The sequence below is a fragment of the Pteronotus mesoamericanus genome, unplaced genomic scaffold (assembly GCF_021234165.1).
Source record: "Pteronotus mesoamericanus isolate MK-2021 breed Mesoamerican mustached bat unplaced genomic scaffold, CSHL_Meso_final scaffold_31, whole genome shotgun sequence".
Classification (NCBI taxonomy): Eukaryota; Metazoa; Chordata; class Mammalia; order Chiroptera; family Mormoopidae; genus Pteronotus; species Pteronotus mesoamericanus.
The window spans coordinates 30,826,165-30,840,854 of NW_026555312.1; the positions used below are offsets into that span (position 1 = coordinate 30,826,165).

The window sequence follows — 14,690 nt, forward strand, 5'->3', positions numbered from 1 at the left end:
TTTCTCACTCCTTATTTTTCTCCACGCCCACCAAGAAATCTGAAAGCAGCAAGCAGTAATGCTCTTCACATGCATGGCGTTCTTTAAGCATCTCTGTCTTACTAAAAACTGATGGCATGTGTACAAATTACTGCTGGGGCCTTCTGACCTATTCTACCTGAAGAAGCCACATTTGGGTTCTGTTCTTGGGACCGCGAACCCTGATGTAGGCCTTTGGAGCCTGAAAAATATACAAACGCAAATAAGCTTCACAAACCATCAAGGAAATCACAGATTAGCAAAGTCCTACCCACCCTGAAAGCAGCACCCCAATGGCGCTCCAAGACCCAGTCAGAAGTCACTCTGACAGGAGATTCCTCCTACTCTGGACTCCACTTACCCCTCATCTAGCACTTCCTTTTACTCCTCTTGGGAAGCCCCTCTACTCCTCAAAGGGAGCTTGAGTGCAGTCCCTTTGTTCAGCTTCTTAGGCCCTCCCCTCTGATTTTACTGCAGGAGCTTCCTAGAGATCTCCCTTCCTCCGGGCTGGACAAGTACAAAGGATTCCTCAACCTATCTCCAGTGTTCAAAGTTGATCATGTGATATTTCAGATTAAAATCTTCTTAGGACTTCGAGTAGCTATCAGGCTGACACGCAAATTCGACACTTCAGTGAATGAGACCTTCAAGGACTCAGGTTTTTATATTTATGGCCTCTGCCCTATGCCCAGCACCTTCCCCAATCTTTGCAGTATCCAAGCACACAGAGGCATAGGCCAGGCCCCTCAATTCCAGCATCCAGGTTTTGTGGGAAACAGCCTAATTTTCAAATATTGTCAACTAGATTAAGAAAACTTAAAGTATTGCAATAGATAAATAAAACACATGTGCAGGTTGACTATGTCCTTATGATGTCTAATTTATCTGCTATTTGTATCATATTTGTGTTTATCTTTTCTCTAAACTCAAATGGTTTTCCCTTGATTGGTAGGATATTCAAGTAAATGATTTTTCAAGGAAGAAATAACCAACGTGAATAGGGTGAGAAGAGATGAAGCAAGGGAAGGAGAGATATGAAACAATGTTGACTGACACCTGTGAGATCAAACTTTGTCCCTGTCTGCCCAGTCCAGCTTCCATGTTGGGGTCAGTGACACCAGGCCAGGGGCTGGGGAAGGGGTAGGGGCTGGGGCTGGGGCTGGGGCTGGAGGAGAGCAGCATCCTGAAGGGTCACCAGGGCAGAGAGCTGGCAGAGGCAAAGGTCTGAACTCACTAAAATCAAGGAGCCAACTTACTAAAAATCATTTAAGATGCACATTTTGTATGCAGTTAAAATATTTTTAAGCAATAAGGAGAGGACAGAGTTGTGTCAGTAAAGTTTTAACTCCATTTCCCAGACCAGAAGAGTAGGCTAGAGTTTCACAAGCTGAAATAAAAAAGTAAATTTCTCAACCTCAGTTTGTGTAGTTTATTCCATATGAAATTATAAACCAAGATCAAGGAAGGCTGAAGGACTGATCATTGGAGGGAGAAAAATTACATTTTTGTTTTCAAGGAGAATAAAAAGCCCATGAATATTTAAACCTCTACACCAATCAGCTTTGCAATTCAAACCTGAAACTCAAAAAATTTGACCAGACTTCCCCAACATTGCTGTTGCTAATAATCCCTAACTACAGGAAAAGAAAATAAAATGAAACAAAATAATTTGCTAGGAGAGAGACGGCTTATAGAGGAGCCCAGGGAAGAGATGAGTATTCATTTGGATTAACATGTGAGTTCATGGCGTCTGAATTCAGTCCAGAAGCAAAAATGCAGCAGGAGTGAAACCATCCTCACCTGGTAGGAGGTAAGAATAGATCAAGGAAAAAGGTTATAAATAAATGCAACTTGCGAATGTTCTATGACTCTGAAAGATTAAGGTCAGAATTGATTCTACCCATCTTTGGGCCTTAGAAACAATTGTTCTTTTCCTCGGCAAAGGATGTTCTTCCCTCGTTGTTCACCTAGGTGGCTCCTTGTCATTTAGGTGTCCCATGAGATGACAGCTCCTAGGGAGGTCTTTCCTGATCACTAAACTCCCTAACACTATCACATCACTTTGTCTTATTTCCTTCATCACATTCATTCATACCTAAAATTATTTTATTTGCCTACTTTTTTGATTGACCTTGAAGCAGGCGTCATGTCTGTTTTCTGCCCTGCTGTGTCCCAAAATCCTACCATTGAGTTTGGCACATGAAAAGATAATCACTGATGGCAGATTAACACTGCTGGTCAAAAAAGATTCTTGTTTTCTGTTAAAAGGCTGTCTTAAGATAGATAATGAAAAGTAGACTCCTTCTGCACTAATACTTTGAGACCATGCTAAAAATTTTCCATGACTGATGGCTCCTCTTGATCAACATTATGCACATCCACACCTTACTGACACTGGTCATACAGAAATGCATAAAATCAACTCCTTAGCCACAAAAAAAGCTCTTAAGCACTAAAGGATACTGCTTCTAAGGCAGGAAATATTTTGAATTGACTTTTTAAACAGTTCTCGTAGTTTTTCAGGATGCAGTGGAATCTAAGACCACCACCCAAACAGATGTAAGTGTGTCAATTTTTGGTCAAGCAACACTACAGGTAGTGGAACTGGGAGGGTATGTGATTTTTTTGAGGTTAGAAAGGACTTTCTGAATTTTAAAGCCAGGGCGAAGGGGAGAACTTTGGTGGATTCCCGAAGGGTTAAATGTCACAGACTTTCTTAATGCCATTTGGTTATGGACTTAACCAGCTTGCACTTATAAAAGGAAGATTCTGAGAATAATCTAATGAACACTTATATGCCTTAAGCATCTACTCCTTCAATATGAAATAAAACTGCAATGTTGAAAAAAGAAAGTATCCAGGGGGTGGTATAGAGGAGACAGAGTGGCCACCATCATGGAACTACCATCAGTCCCACAGACACAGCTGTACCAGTGTGCCACTCACAATACATTCACCTCCCACAGTACACTTACCGCCCACAAAGGGATTCCTCTGTAAGCTGCCTGGACTAATGTGGGTGGCAGGATCTTCTTGTCTTTCACACTTATTTCCCATACAGGATCTAGCACAGTGCCTGAACAATAGCAGGTGTTCAATAACCTGATTTGATGAATAGGTGAATGGACAGCTGGGTGAATTATGAAAGCAGCCAACTCAGGTGATGTCATGTAGAAACAGCAGCACCTAATAGACTGGGATGTGTGACCATCCAGGTCCTTACCATACCAAAACAGTGCTTTTCACCCTTTTAGGTCTGCTTCCTCCTTTTAAGAATGATTCACTTCCAGATTACACAGGCCTCAAGAGATTCTGAGTGAAGACTCCTCAATGGGGAATGATTTTGCCCTCCAGGGGACATCTAGCAATAATACCTGGACACATTTTTGGTTGTCACATGGGGGGTAGGGAACTTCTGGCACCTGGTGGGTAGAGGCCTGCGATATTGCTAAACTTCCTAAAATGCACTTTCTTTGTTGTCCCCACAACAAAGAAAGATGCAGCTCAATCTGTCAGTACTGCAGAAGCTGAGAAATCCTGGATTATCCATAAGGAGCATATTGCATATTCCCCCTGCTCTTTTCCCCTTAACTGTATTCCTTATGCAACTATAATTCCTTATCTTCCTAAGGTGAAAAAAGCCATCCTAAATCAGATGTCAACCATATCCAAGGCAGATGTCCTCGCTACTATAACTATTGATGCACCAGATTTGTATTTTACAGTTCTCAAAAATGTCTTCCAATAAATTCTCAATCGCGTCTCTTAAAAATCTGAGTAGAAACTGGGGAAGTATCATTATACTCATTTTAGAGCAAATAAGGAGACTAGATAAGCTACCCACCATCAATATGAATCGACGGAGATAAACAAATTGAAGCTCAGAAACATAAAGTGACTTGTTCAAGATCACGGGATGAAGTAGCAGAGTGGTAGAGACACTCCAAGTGAGGCTTTCTGATACCTCCGTCCCTCTTTCTTTCACAATAGTGAGTTTCTCATGAAAAAGTGATGCACTAATTGAAGTGTTGTTTCCCATTATCATGAGCAAGTTTCCTATAAATTCTGGGACAACATCTTTTTCCACCAGAAAGAATGCTTTCAGAGGATGCAGAGCCATAAGGAAGGAAAAAGTTACCATATTGGGCAGCTGAGAATTGGATGAATTGAACCAACCCTGATAGTCAGTGAGGGAAAAGATTTCAGAGCCAGTAAGTCCTCATATCCTATCCTAGCATGGTAACACTTCCGCCCATTTTTAGGTCATTAGTTAGGGTTGATCAAGATAAAAAAAATGCACATGGAAGCTTTTGGGGCAGATTTCTCCAACATAATGCTGGCTAGAAAGGCTAGATTTTTTTTTTTTTTTAATGAGGTATTGTTGTACTTAAGACTAATAATATGACAATGAGGTTAGGAGTTTTCTTTATAGGCTCTCCCCAAAAGATTTGGGGGTTTAGACACTTGAGAGAACTTTGAGTCAATTACAAGTTTGCAAAGGCTCTACAGAAACAAGACACTGCCATGCAATAGCCTGTTTAGTTTACCCTAGTCCTCCTGGGGACATTTACTAGACTGCCCTTAGCAGCACAGTAAAGCACTCTGCATTATGGCTATGAGCCAAATCATCTGGCTTAGAGTCCAGGCTCTGCTGCCCACCAAATGGGTAACTTTGGGCTGGTCACTTAATCTCTGTGTACCTCATCTGTAAAGCAGGAATACAAATAACAGTGCCTACTTCATAGCGCTGTGGTGAGGATCAGATGAGTTCTATGTGCTAAAGTCTCAAAACATTTCCTGGCACACAATAAGCTCATTAGTGATTATAATTTGCGCCAGTTCAGAGAGTCTGTTTGGGAACTATACAAAAAGCAATGAAATGATAGTTTTAGTTGCCTTCCTTTCCCTCCTCTATCAATGTCAACATGAAGAGAGGCGGTGGCCTTCCTATTTTGCATTAATTTGTAACTCTGGGGAATTTTTCAAGTCACTTTTTAGTGTCTTCAGCATTCACTTAGCTCAAAGAAAAGACTGCTATCTTCAGAATTAGTGGTAACTGGGTTCCAAATCCAGTTCTGTCACTTCCTACCATCATGACCTTAGTCATGCTACTTAATCTCTCCAAGTCTCCATTTCCCAATCTGTACCTTGTACAAAAAGGATAAAATAGACTGCTCTCCTAGGACTGTAGTGAGGCTTAGATTTTATAAACTGCAGGCACATAATATGAGACTCAAAAAAACAGTAAATCACAACTGCTGTGTTCTCTTTTTGTATTTCTTCATCATATTTAATTGCCCAGGATACAGAAGTCTCTTTCCTTTATATTCTGTGTTAACACAGTGTGTACACTTGAGATGGGCATGACGCTCTCCCACAAGAGACTATAACAACTGAGTAAGATCCTCTATGAGGGCATGAGATATAAATAAAAACTGCTATACTCAAAGCAGTCAGAACAGAATCTGCATTGTTTAGTTCATAAGTTTTCTTTTGTCAAGGATGTCCAACTTGACTGAGACTGAAAAGAAATCTTGTCCCAGTAACCTCAGGACACACATATTATAAACTATGTTTTTAGTTCTAAGGGTATTATATGTTACTTATATATGTTCTTAGAGAAGCATTTCTAAGGTCGTTAGCACCTTATAATAATTCCACTGATTCTGCATATCAATTTTTTTTTTAACAGATGGGGAAACAAAAAAGCCTAGTTCTCACAGGAACACATGAACAAATTCTAGTTAAGGCTTTTAATTTCTGGCTTCCAGCAACCTACTTTGCCACTAACTAAACTTGTAGCTTTGAGCAATTCATTCTGATCTCAACTTAGACATTTTTACCCCAGCAGGATCATTGGCCTGGCTTGAACAACACTTCTAGCTTTCTCTCATCATATCTATTTAGCCCATGCTCCTGAAATTGCTATCGTATCTTCTGGAGCCTCTACTCTTCCCCACCCTGTGTTTGTGTGCTCTCTCTCTTTCACACACACACATATACATATACAGACACCCATGTTGTATAATACAGTAGCCATTTGCCACAGTGGCTGAGTACTTAAAATGTGACTGATTTCAAATGAGGTATAATTTAAGTATAAAATACACACCAGACTTTGAAGACTTAGTACAAAAAAATTATAAAGCATTCTATAAATAGTTTTATATATTGGTTACATGTTGACATGATGAGATTCTGAATACATTTCAGTCAAATAAAATATATTACTATGATTAATTTGACCTGTTTCTGTTTACTTTTTTTAATATGGCTACTAAAGAAATTTATATTAAACATATGGCTCACATATTTCTATTGGGCAATCACTGGTCTATACTGAACATTCTGTGAAAGACTTTTGTTTGTGTCATTACCATTGTATTAACTCCACCCTCTCAACCAGCATAGCACCTGACTATAATAGCAAGTACACAATAAATGTTTGTTGAATTAAGGATGTCTTTAAATCTGTCTGTATGTACATTTTTCCACATCTACATTGGAGATAGTGGTTCTATTTAGAATACAGGATGATTAGTGTAGTAACACCATCAAGAAATTTATCATTTTCTTTGAAAAGTAAAATTATGATTGAGTATAACCGCTTTTGTTGGCAACCCTGAAATTAATTTTGAGCTCTTAGACAATCATTTGTATTTTGAAATATGTTCTTTGAATTATAATATAAATGTAACATTAAACGCTGAAAGAGCTGGAGAGTGAAAAATTTAAATGGAAAAAACGGTAGAAAGAACAAAGGAAAGATAAGGTACGACCACAATTAATGGGAAAGCAGACAGGGACTACAAACTTGGGAAAGCAGTTTTATTCTTCTGTTTTAATTTAAAAAGCAGAAGATTTATGGTGTTGATGGATTGCAGTACTAATGGGAAGATAATGCAAGTATTTATTCAAAAGACAAACAGTCTGTTTCCAAACTTGATCACTGTCCCACCATCTACCCCCCCACTCCAGCACAACGTAAACACCCCACACACAATGAATACAATTCTGGTTACGAAAAGACCTCAGCTATGTAGGCCCAAAACACACAGTTCTTTCATAAACTGGATCTGCAGAAACCAAGAAATACAACATGGGCAGGAGAAAAAAGTTAACTAGGTACACAGGACTACTTCTGCACTTTTCCTTGTCGCCTAACACTAACACTCCCGCTAGAAGAGCCAAATCAGTACTGACACCAATCCTGAGACGATCAAAAAAGAAAGCTACATGGTTATATTCACCAAATATGAAAGCTGAATGTTTGTGGAGAAGTGTATGAGCGGAACTAATAGGGGAAGAGAAGTAGAAGACCAGAAGCTAATTTCTGCCCCAGGACCATTTTAAAAACCTGTGATCTTGTCTTTGTTGAGGGCTTTTTAAAAGTTTTTTAATGTCCTTCCTTTAAACCAGTAGTACCACATCACAAATCCTTTAACCTTGTGCTTGCCATGAATACATACAAGGTCAACTCCCAGGCAACTCTCAACTGTAAGAACTGACATCTGGTACCTTCTGGTGGCAGGAAGGATACAAGGCTATCCCACAGCCTGGGGGGTGTGAGTCTGGAGGAACGAGAGCAGAGGGAGGGGGGATGAACAAAGAGGAGAGAGATGTTCGGATTTTCTACAAGGCATAATCTGCACAAGCAGCCAGCCAACAGGTTGGCCTTATTGCGGAAGACACATGACACAGTATAAATCAGCTCTGAATCTGTTCTCTCACCTGTCCCGCCCTCACCCCACCAACCCCAGGACTTAGGTCTCTGTCAAATTCTCTGTCCTTACGAAAGTCTTCTCTGTACACACTAAAAAAAAAAAAGAAGAAGAAGAAAAAAAAAACCTGAGGAGAGAAGGAAGTTACAGAATAGAAGACACCTATCTACTGCAGTTTATTAATAATACGGGGTGGCGACGCTTCAAGAGCCCAGTCTGGGAGTGAAGGGGGGAGCAAAAGAAGAAACCGCAGGGCTCGGTGCTCAGCCAACGCGTCGGCAGAACTACCAACGCTTTTAAAGGGCACGCTGGTTGTCGGCCGCAGAACACCACCGGCTGGGCTGGGGGAGCTGCTCACCCGGAAGCCCGCGGGGGCCCGTTGGGGGTGCCTGGAAACGCAGACTCACCCGGCACCGCCCAGATGCACCGCCCCCTCCCCATGTTCAAATTGCGGGGACTGGACACCAGGGTAGCAGGTGCCGAGCGAGGACCGGGAGACCGGCCAGGCCTTCTCTGACCAGCAAACGCCGCCGGAGGGAAGGCTGAAAAGTAGAGGCAAAAACAGCACAGATGAAAGAAAGGCACTTTACCTTGTTCATCCCATTCCCCATGGTGGCTGAATGCGAACTCAGGCACCCTTGGCAATGAGGGCTCAGGCTCCCTAATGGCGTTACCGCAGGAGGCCCAGGAGCAGGTGGGGCGGGAGGGAGGAGGCGCTGGGAAGGAATTTCGTGCTCTTAAGTATAAACAACAACAACTACAACCAGGGCCGTCCGGGAGACCGCGCTGGCTACAGGGACCCGGCACCGATTCTGGGGCTTTCCGCTTGTCCGCCCTGGACTTCTCGGTCGGGCCGGGCAGAGCAGCAGTGTCTCCGCCGGGAAACGGTCTCGCTTCGCTGGCGTACGCCCCTAGTGAGACCCTGGCATTCTCCCCTGCCAGTTCCCTGGGACCTGTAGTCGGGCTCCCGGTGATCGGCGGGGGAGGGGCGCGGACCCAGGCTCCCAGCGCCAGGCGGGCTCGAGCGCGCAGGCGCGTTCCCCGGAGCCGCGTGGGCGGGGGCGGAGCCCGGGGGTCGACCGGGCGTCACCTCTACCCGGAGGCAGAGCGTCACCAGCCCGCTGAGGCAGGTCCGAGTCACCAAAACATCCGCAGACCTTTTCCCCTGGGGTGACAAGTGGGGCCTGGGGCGACAAGTGGGGCCTGGGGCGGAGGCTGTTACCAGCAGTCGCCACCCTCCCTGGAGTGCCTCGGTGAATCAGGTGCTAATCACCGCGGCTCCCCTGCCTGGGTTTTCTGAATGCGGTGGACTAAGGCCCGGGTCGGGGGATTCCTATGGCTCTCCCCCACCCACGAAGACCGAGAAGGCGCACCCAATGAGGAAAGGTGGGCTCGGTTACTCATCTCTGAAATGATCCTACCTCGTTACCCTAGGGGAGCAGATGGCGGTATCTCAGGCCTCATACCGTGGCTTTGGGCATCTAGTATGCCTATTTAGATTATAAACTGACTCAGGTTGGTGCATGGGTGTGTTGATACAATTGGATTTGGAAAGCCCCTGTCCTTGTTAAGCGACACAGTAATGTCTGCGTCGTGATTCTGTCTGGAGGGGAACACTTTCTAACCTGTAGCAGAGTCGTTTTGAGTATTCTGTCACCCTTACTAAAACTTTAACTTCTTTCCTGGGGACAATCCTTGAGATAGGGTTTCTCAGTTTCAGTTTTATAGTTTCAGCAATGTCCGGGGCATAGTAAGTGTTTAATGAATATTTGTTACATGAACACATGCATCAATCTGATAGGGCTGAGCTCACCCCTGATGACCTCATTTCATCTACTCCTCCTTATTCACAGCCACATTGGCTTTTCCTGTGTTCCTTGATCACACCAGGCAGCTTGATTACGCACTTGGGCCTTTGTACCGGCTTTGCTCTCTACCTAGACTTGTCAATCTTTAGCTATTTGCATATCACCAAATGTCATCTCCTCAAAGAGGCTTTTCCTCTCCACCCAGTTCTAAAGTAGATTCTCTAGTCACTGTCATATTAACTCTGAATTATTTTCTTTGTAGCACTTGACAGGATCAGGCATTGTCATATTTATTTGCTCACTTTTTATCTGTTTCACTAGAAAGCACACTCCAGTGGAACTGGACCTTGTCTGTCTTATTCACTGCTGTAGCCATGTGGCCTGGGACAGTAACTGGCACAAGATAGGGGGTTCAGTAAATATTTATTGAGTAAATTAATGAATTTCAGGGGGCTGAGAAAACAGCAGTTAGAAATGCTGACATTTTGAAAAGAACTTGCAGAACTCCATCTTGGTCATTTCTTTCCTTGTATGCCACATCTTCTGTGAAACAGTAAGTACCAAATCCCCACATATAGGAAGCCTCCACTCAGTACACCAATAATTGTCTACTATTGGTAGGGTGAGATCCAGACCAGTCATCACACTTTCTGCCCCTTGATTCTGGTGTATTCCTTTCCTACCACCTTTACTTCTTCCACTCCCTCCTCCTGCCTCTCAGTCACCTGGGCAGCCCACCTCTTATCCCCTGCTCCTCACCATCATTTTTACTGACTTCCTGTTTGTAGACAACGCAACATGGTTAGTGGACTGCCTGGGGAATCCCAAGACCCACTTTTGTTCCTAAATCTCACGGTGGTCTTGGGCAAGATGATCAACTTTTCTGAACCACTTTCTTTCTCCTTAAAATAAGCATTGGACTATGAATTTTTTAAAGTCCTATCCAGCAATCAGCGAACTACTTCTACTTCCTTCCACTCTACTTGTGCTGTTATTGCTTCCAGTAGCCAATTGAACTTTGGAGAACACACCCAGTTCATAAGATGACACTTGCCCATAAATGACAAATCCATACCCAATTTTTCTTTCATCATTCATTTGGAACATGTCCTTTCTCTTATTTCAACCCTTATAGACATACTCCTGTAGCTCAGATCATCTGCTTAACAGTGTCTCGTAGGCTCAGAACCTGCCATGGTGATCTAACAGTCAAAATTGGCACCCTGGCCTGCTTTCAGTATGGCCCTATAAGATGCACATGCTCAGATTCTCAGTTTTAGATTTTACATTCCCAATTTTTATTGTTTTTTGTTAAATGATAAAAGAGATGATTTACATAAGATGTCAAAGGAATCAGATTTTTAAAAGTTACTATTTTTTGTGTAGGGAGGTCTTCATAAAAGATTATTTCCCTCACAGATTGGATTTTACAGTTGTAACAAGTTTGTTTACTTACTGATTTCTGTCTACATTTTCTAACAGTTGTTGAGAAAAGAAAGTTGAAATACCTGATTATAACAGTGGATTTGTCTGTTTCTCTTTTGAACTCTATATGCTTTGGCTGCATATATTTCTAAGATCTTTGTTAGATGCATACACATTTAGAATAGTATGTCTTCTTGATAAACTGTCTTATTTATCATTATAAAATTTCCTCATTTTTGGTAAAGATGTCTTTCTTCTTGTCCAGATATTTAGTTTTTCTAATATTAATTTAGCCACTTCAGCTTTCTAAAGTTTTGTGTTTGCATGGTATATTTCATTTTTAACCTACAATACCTGCACCTTTATATTTAAAATGCACTTCGTCTATTTAGTATACCAGAGGTTTGCAAGCTATGGTCCAAAGGCCAACTCGTTTGATTTTTGTAAATAAAGTTTTATAGAAACACAGACAAAAAAGACTATTTCCCTCCATCCTATCCTAGACCTTACTCCACCTTCCTCCGTCATAACAGTATTATCAGTTTGTCAGTATTGCATTTCTATCACTAAAACATAGAAGGGAAAGTCTGATCCAATTTGGCAGCATGTCTCTGTTTTCTGTTTTCCATAGCACCACCTCAGAGCTAAAGCTCTCAGGCTGACCAGATGGCCTGCCCATTTCCAACCTCTTTCCGTTCTTCCTGCTTTTATAGCTCCTAATGATGGAAGGAAGGGACAGAAGGGAACTCCTAGTCAAAGCTGGCATGCTTTCCATCTAAAGGAGAAACTGTTTGCATTCTTTCACTCATAAAGTTTGTAAGGCATAATAAACCCAGTGGAATTTCTCTCCACGTAAGGTTTTTCACTTCCACTTTCCTTCCTGCCATTTGCAAGTCTCTCAACACATCCAACACTACAAGTTTTGGCAATGACTCCCAAACATAAGCTTTCATGTGTGTCCAGTGAGAAAAGGTCTATCAGTCATGTGGGTCAGCTGGTCCCTACACATGTGGTTAAGGATAACTGGTCAATGAGCAATTCTTTGAACTTTAAGGTGAGAGTGTGTGAAATCCCACAAGCAGAAGCTTTACCATTAGAGTCAGCCAAATCATTAGGGGTGTTGCTGATAATTTCAGAGAATTGAGATAAACTTCTAACCAAGTGAGAAGTAGTTATGTAATCTTCCTTGGCCTTTTGAATATACTGTAATCCAGAGATTTAGAGATCCTCAACCTTTAGCACTGCTGACATTTTTAGCTGGATGATTTTGTGTGTGTGTTGGGGGGGGCTGTCCTGTGCATGGTAGGACATTTAGCAGTATTCCTGGCCACTGCTACTATTTGTCAGTAGCACCCCTCATCTATGACAATTGGAAATGTCTTCAGTTCCTGAAGAGAAAATGCACCTCCTGCTACTATTACATGAACAAGGGGGCCACAGAAATGAAATCTCTCTCCATGTTGTTCTTCTCTCTTTTTCTTCCTTGATAACCAGTTACATCTACACTGTTAGTTCTTTGCAGAATTCTTAGGTCACAAATTAAGAACAAGAAGTTAAAATGAAGAGCTAATTTAGCCAAAGCATGAATGAAAGTAAAAGAAAGCTAGAGCCTAATGAATTGTGCAAAGAAGAAAAGTGACATCTGGAGCTACCAAAACAAAAGCACAAAGCATCTTATGTTTTTCCAGAACTGTCCAGAGAGAGGGTACCCAGTTGCCTGCTTCGGGCCATGCAGAGACGCCTGGCAATGAGAATGGGCCCCTCAGTGACCTCAGCCTTTAAAAGGCCACCAATTTGCAGCCCTCCACACAGTGTTCTGATTAAGAACTTGGTTTTCTCTTTACACTTAAGAGGTTTGGGGAGCTCAAATCTTGAAACAGAGAAAACTGGAGACTGGGGTCAGAGAAAAACAGCAAGAAGAAGGGATATCTAGGTAGGCTAGTAGGGCAGAGATGGGGGTTGGAGAATCTAGAAGGAGGTTAATAAAGAGATGCTAGTAGGCATTTAGTTGGGAGTCAATAAAGTGTGTCAGCATGTAGAGTTTCTGGGGGCGTTGGCAGAGGCAAGGTCAGTCTAGGAGGAATGGAGTTATTAGGCACATAGTATAGCAGAGTATCAGGCAAAAGAAAAATAAGGCAGAGCCTTGGTGTGTAAAACTTAGGTGGAAAGTGACATTGTTAGCCTACAGGTCTTAACATACACACGTGAATTGTCAGCATACTTAGTTCCCAAAGTTGTAAGCTTTGTTAGGGCAGGCAGGGCCAATTGTCATCAGTCTTAGTATCCAGCACCTAAAAGTTCCTGAAGTGTGAAGAAACATTCATATGTTTGTTCATTAAGGAAACAAAACACAACTGGGAGGTTGTTGCATTTGTCCAATTGTGAGGTTCATAAATGATTCATCCTTTTTTACCCCCCAGATACTCCTTCAACACTGCATCTACCCACCTTTACTTTTTGAGAGCAAAGCAGTTTCCAAGCGGGATGGCTCTGTCATCTAGGAGTGACCAAAGTTCTGTTGTCCTTTGTTTTTTAAACTAAGGGAGTGTACCCTCATGAGCGAGAGAGAGCCCAATGCTTTCTGTAGCTCTGCTCTTGACGTCATGTTGTTCTTTGATCTTTGGTTAAGAAACCATTCCTGGCTTATGAAAATCCATCTTGTAGGCTGACTGTGGTTATTTTCCTTACCTGGATGGTTTCACTTGACCAATGAACTTCCCTATCTCTGCCAAGGAAGGTCTACCGGAGATAACAAACAGGTCCTTTTCATGGTTTAACAAAACCCCCCAAAATTTTCTTGGTTGATAATCCAAGCTCAAAACAGCTACCAAAATCTGAACCACTAATATCTTTTTAGACTAAGTAGAATAATCATCTTTTTCATTTAGGTCAGACAGTACTGGTATAAGATACAATTTGGGCCTTGCTTTCTTACCCTAATTTACCTGGACACAAAGAGACATACCTGTGAGTCCTTATCATTTGCCTCCCATATAATACCATGTTCATGCTCCCTGGATTTTATAAAACTTTATTCAAAGTGACCACGTGGCCTGCAATCTAGTGTAGAGTAGGATAGTCCCTAAGTATCCCTGGTTGGAGGATCTCATCTGTCTGCATTTACCACACCTGTTGGCCAGCTGCTCTTTTAGAGGTGCACTTCTGCTTCTTCAAATGCCTGCAAGGGCCAGGGGATGGCCCAGAAATAAAGACCTAGGGAAAATGGCAAGGGAAGCCCCAGCTCTGAGAAGTGATTGGTCAAGGGCAGCCCTACTTAGAAAATCTAACACCCATCTGCTAAATGTTCCTTTAGAGTTGTTCCCTAGTGAAGAGTTTTTTGTTAGTTTTGTTTGTTTTTCACCCTATTTTGTAAAACAAATTCAGCTAGATCTGAAGACATTAAAAAATGTCTGGGTAGGGGGCTGCAGGGAGAAGGGGATTTCCTCAGAGAATGGAATGTCCCAAGACAAATTTCACTTATGAGAGGGAAAGTCCATTTCATATGACATAATGGTGTCATTATTTAACACTCTGTTGGGTTTTACTTTTGTTAATGTTTATCATTATATTGATTAATCATTGATCATTAAACCCCATGAGTTATGAGAAAGCCATCTCAGTGCTTCTCAGGCTAGAAAACAGACCAAGTTCATTTTCTTTCTTATCCACACCAGAGCACTTGTATTTTCTCACTGGTCTGCAGGAGACCACCTGCCCC

General features: G+C 42.2%; 1 protein-coding gene across 2 annotated transcripts in view; it reads right to left on the bottom strand.

The window, feature by feature from the left end:
* Window positions 1-8,745, bottom strand: part of DUSP22 (dual specificity phosphatase 22) — a 65,328-nt gene extending 56,583 nt beyond the window's left edge. For both annotated transcript variants that reach the window (XM_054591992.1, XM_054591990.1), the window contains exon 1: window positions 8,330-8,745. In XM_054591992.1, coding sequence (XP_054447967.1) covers window positions 8,330-8,350 — 21 coding nt within the window. In that variant the 5' untranslated portion in view covers window positions 8,351-8,745. The remainder of the gene's footprint in view (window positions 1-8,329) is intronic.
* Between the last annotated feature and the right edge of the window lie 5,945 nt (window positions 8,746-14,690).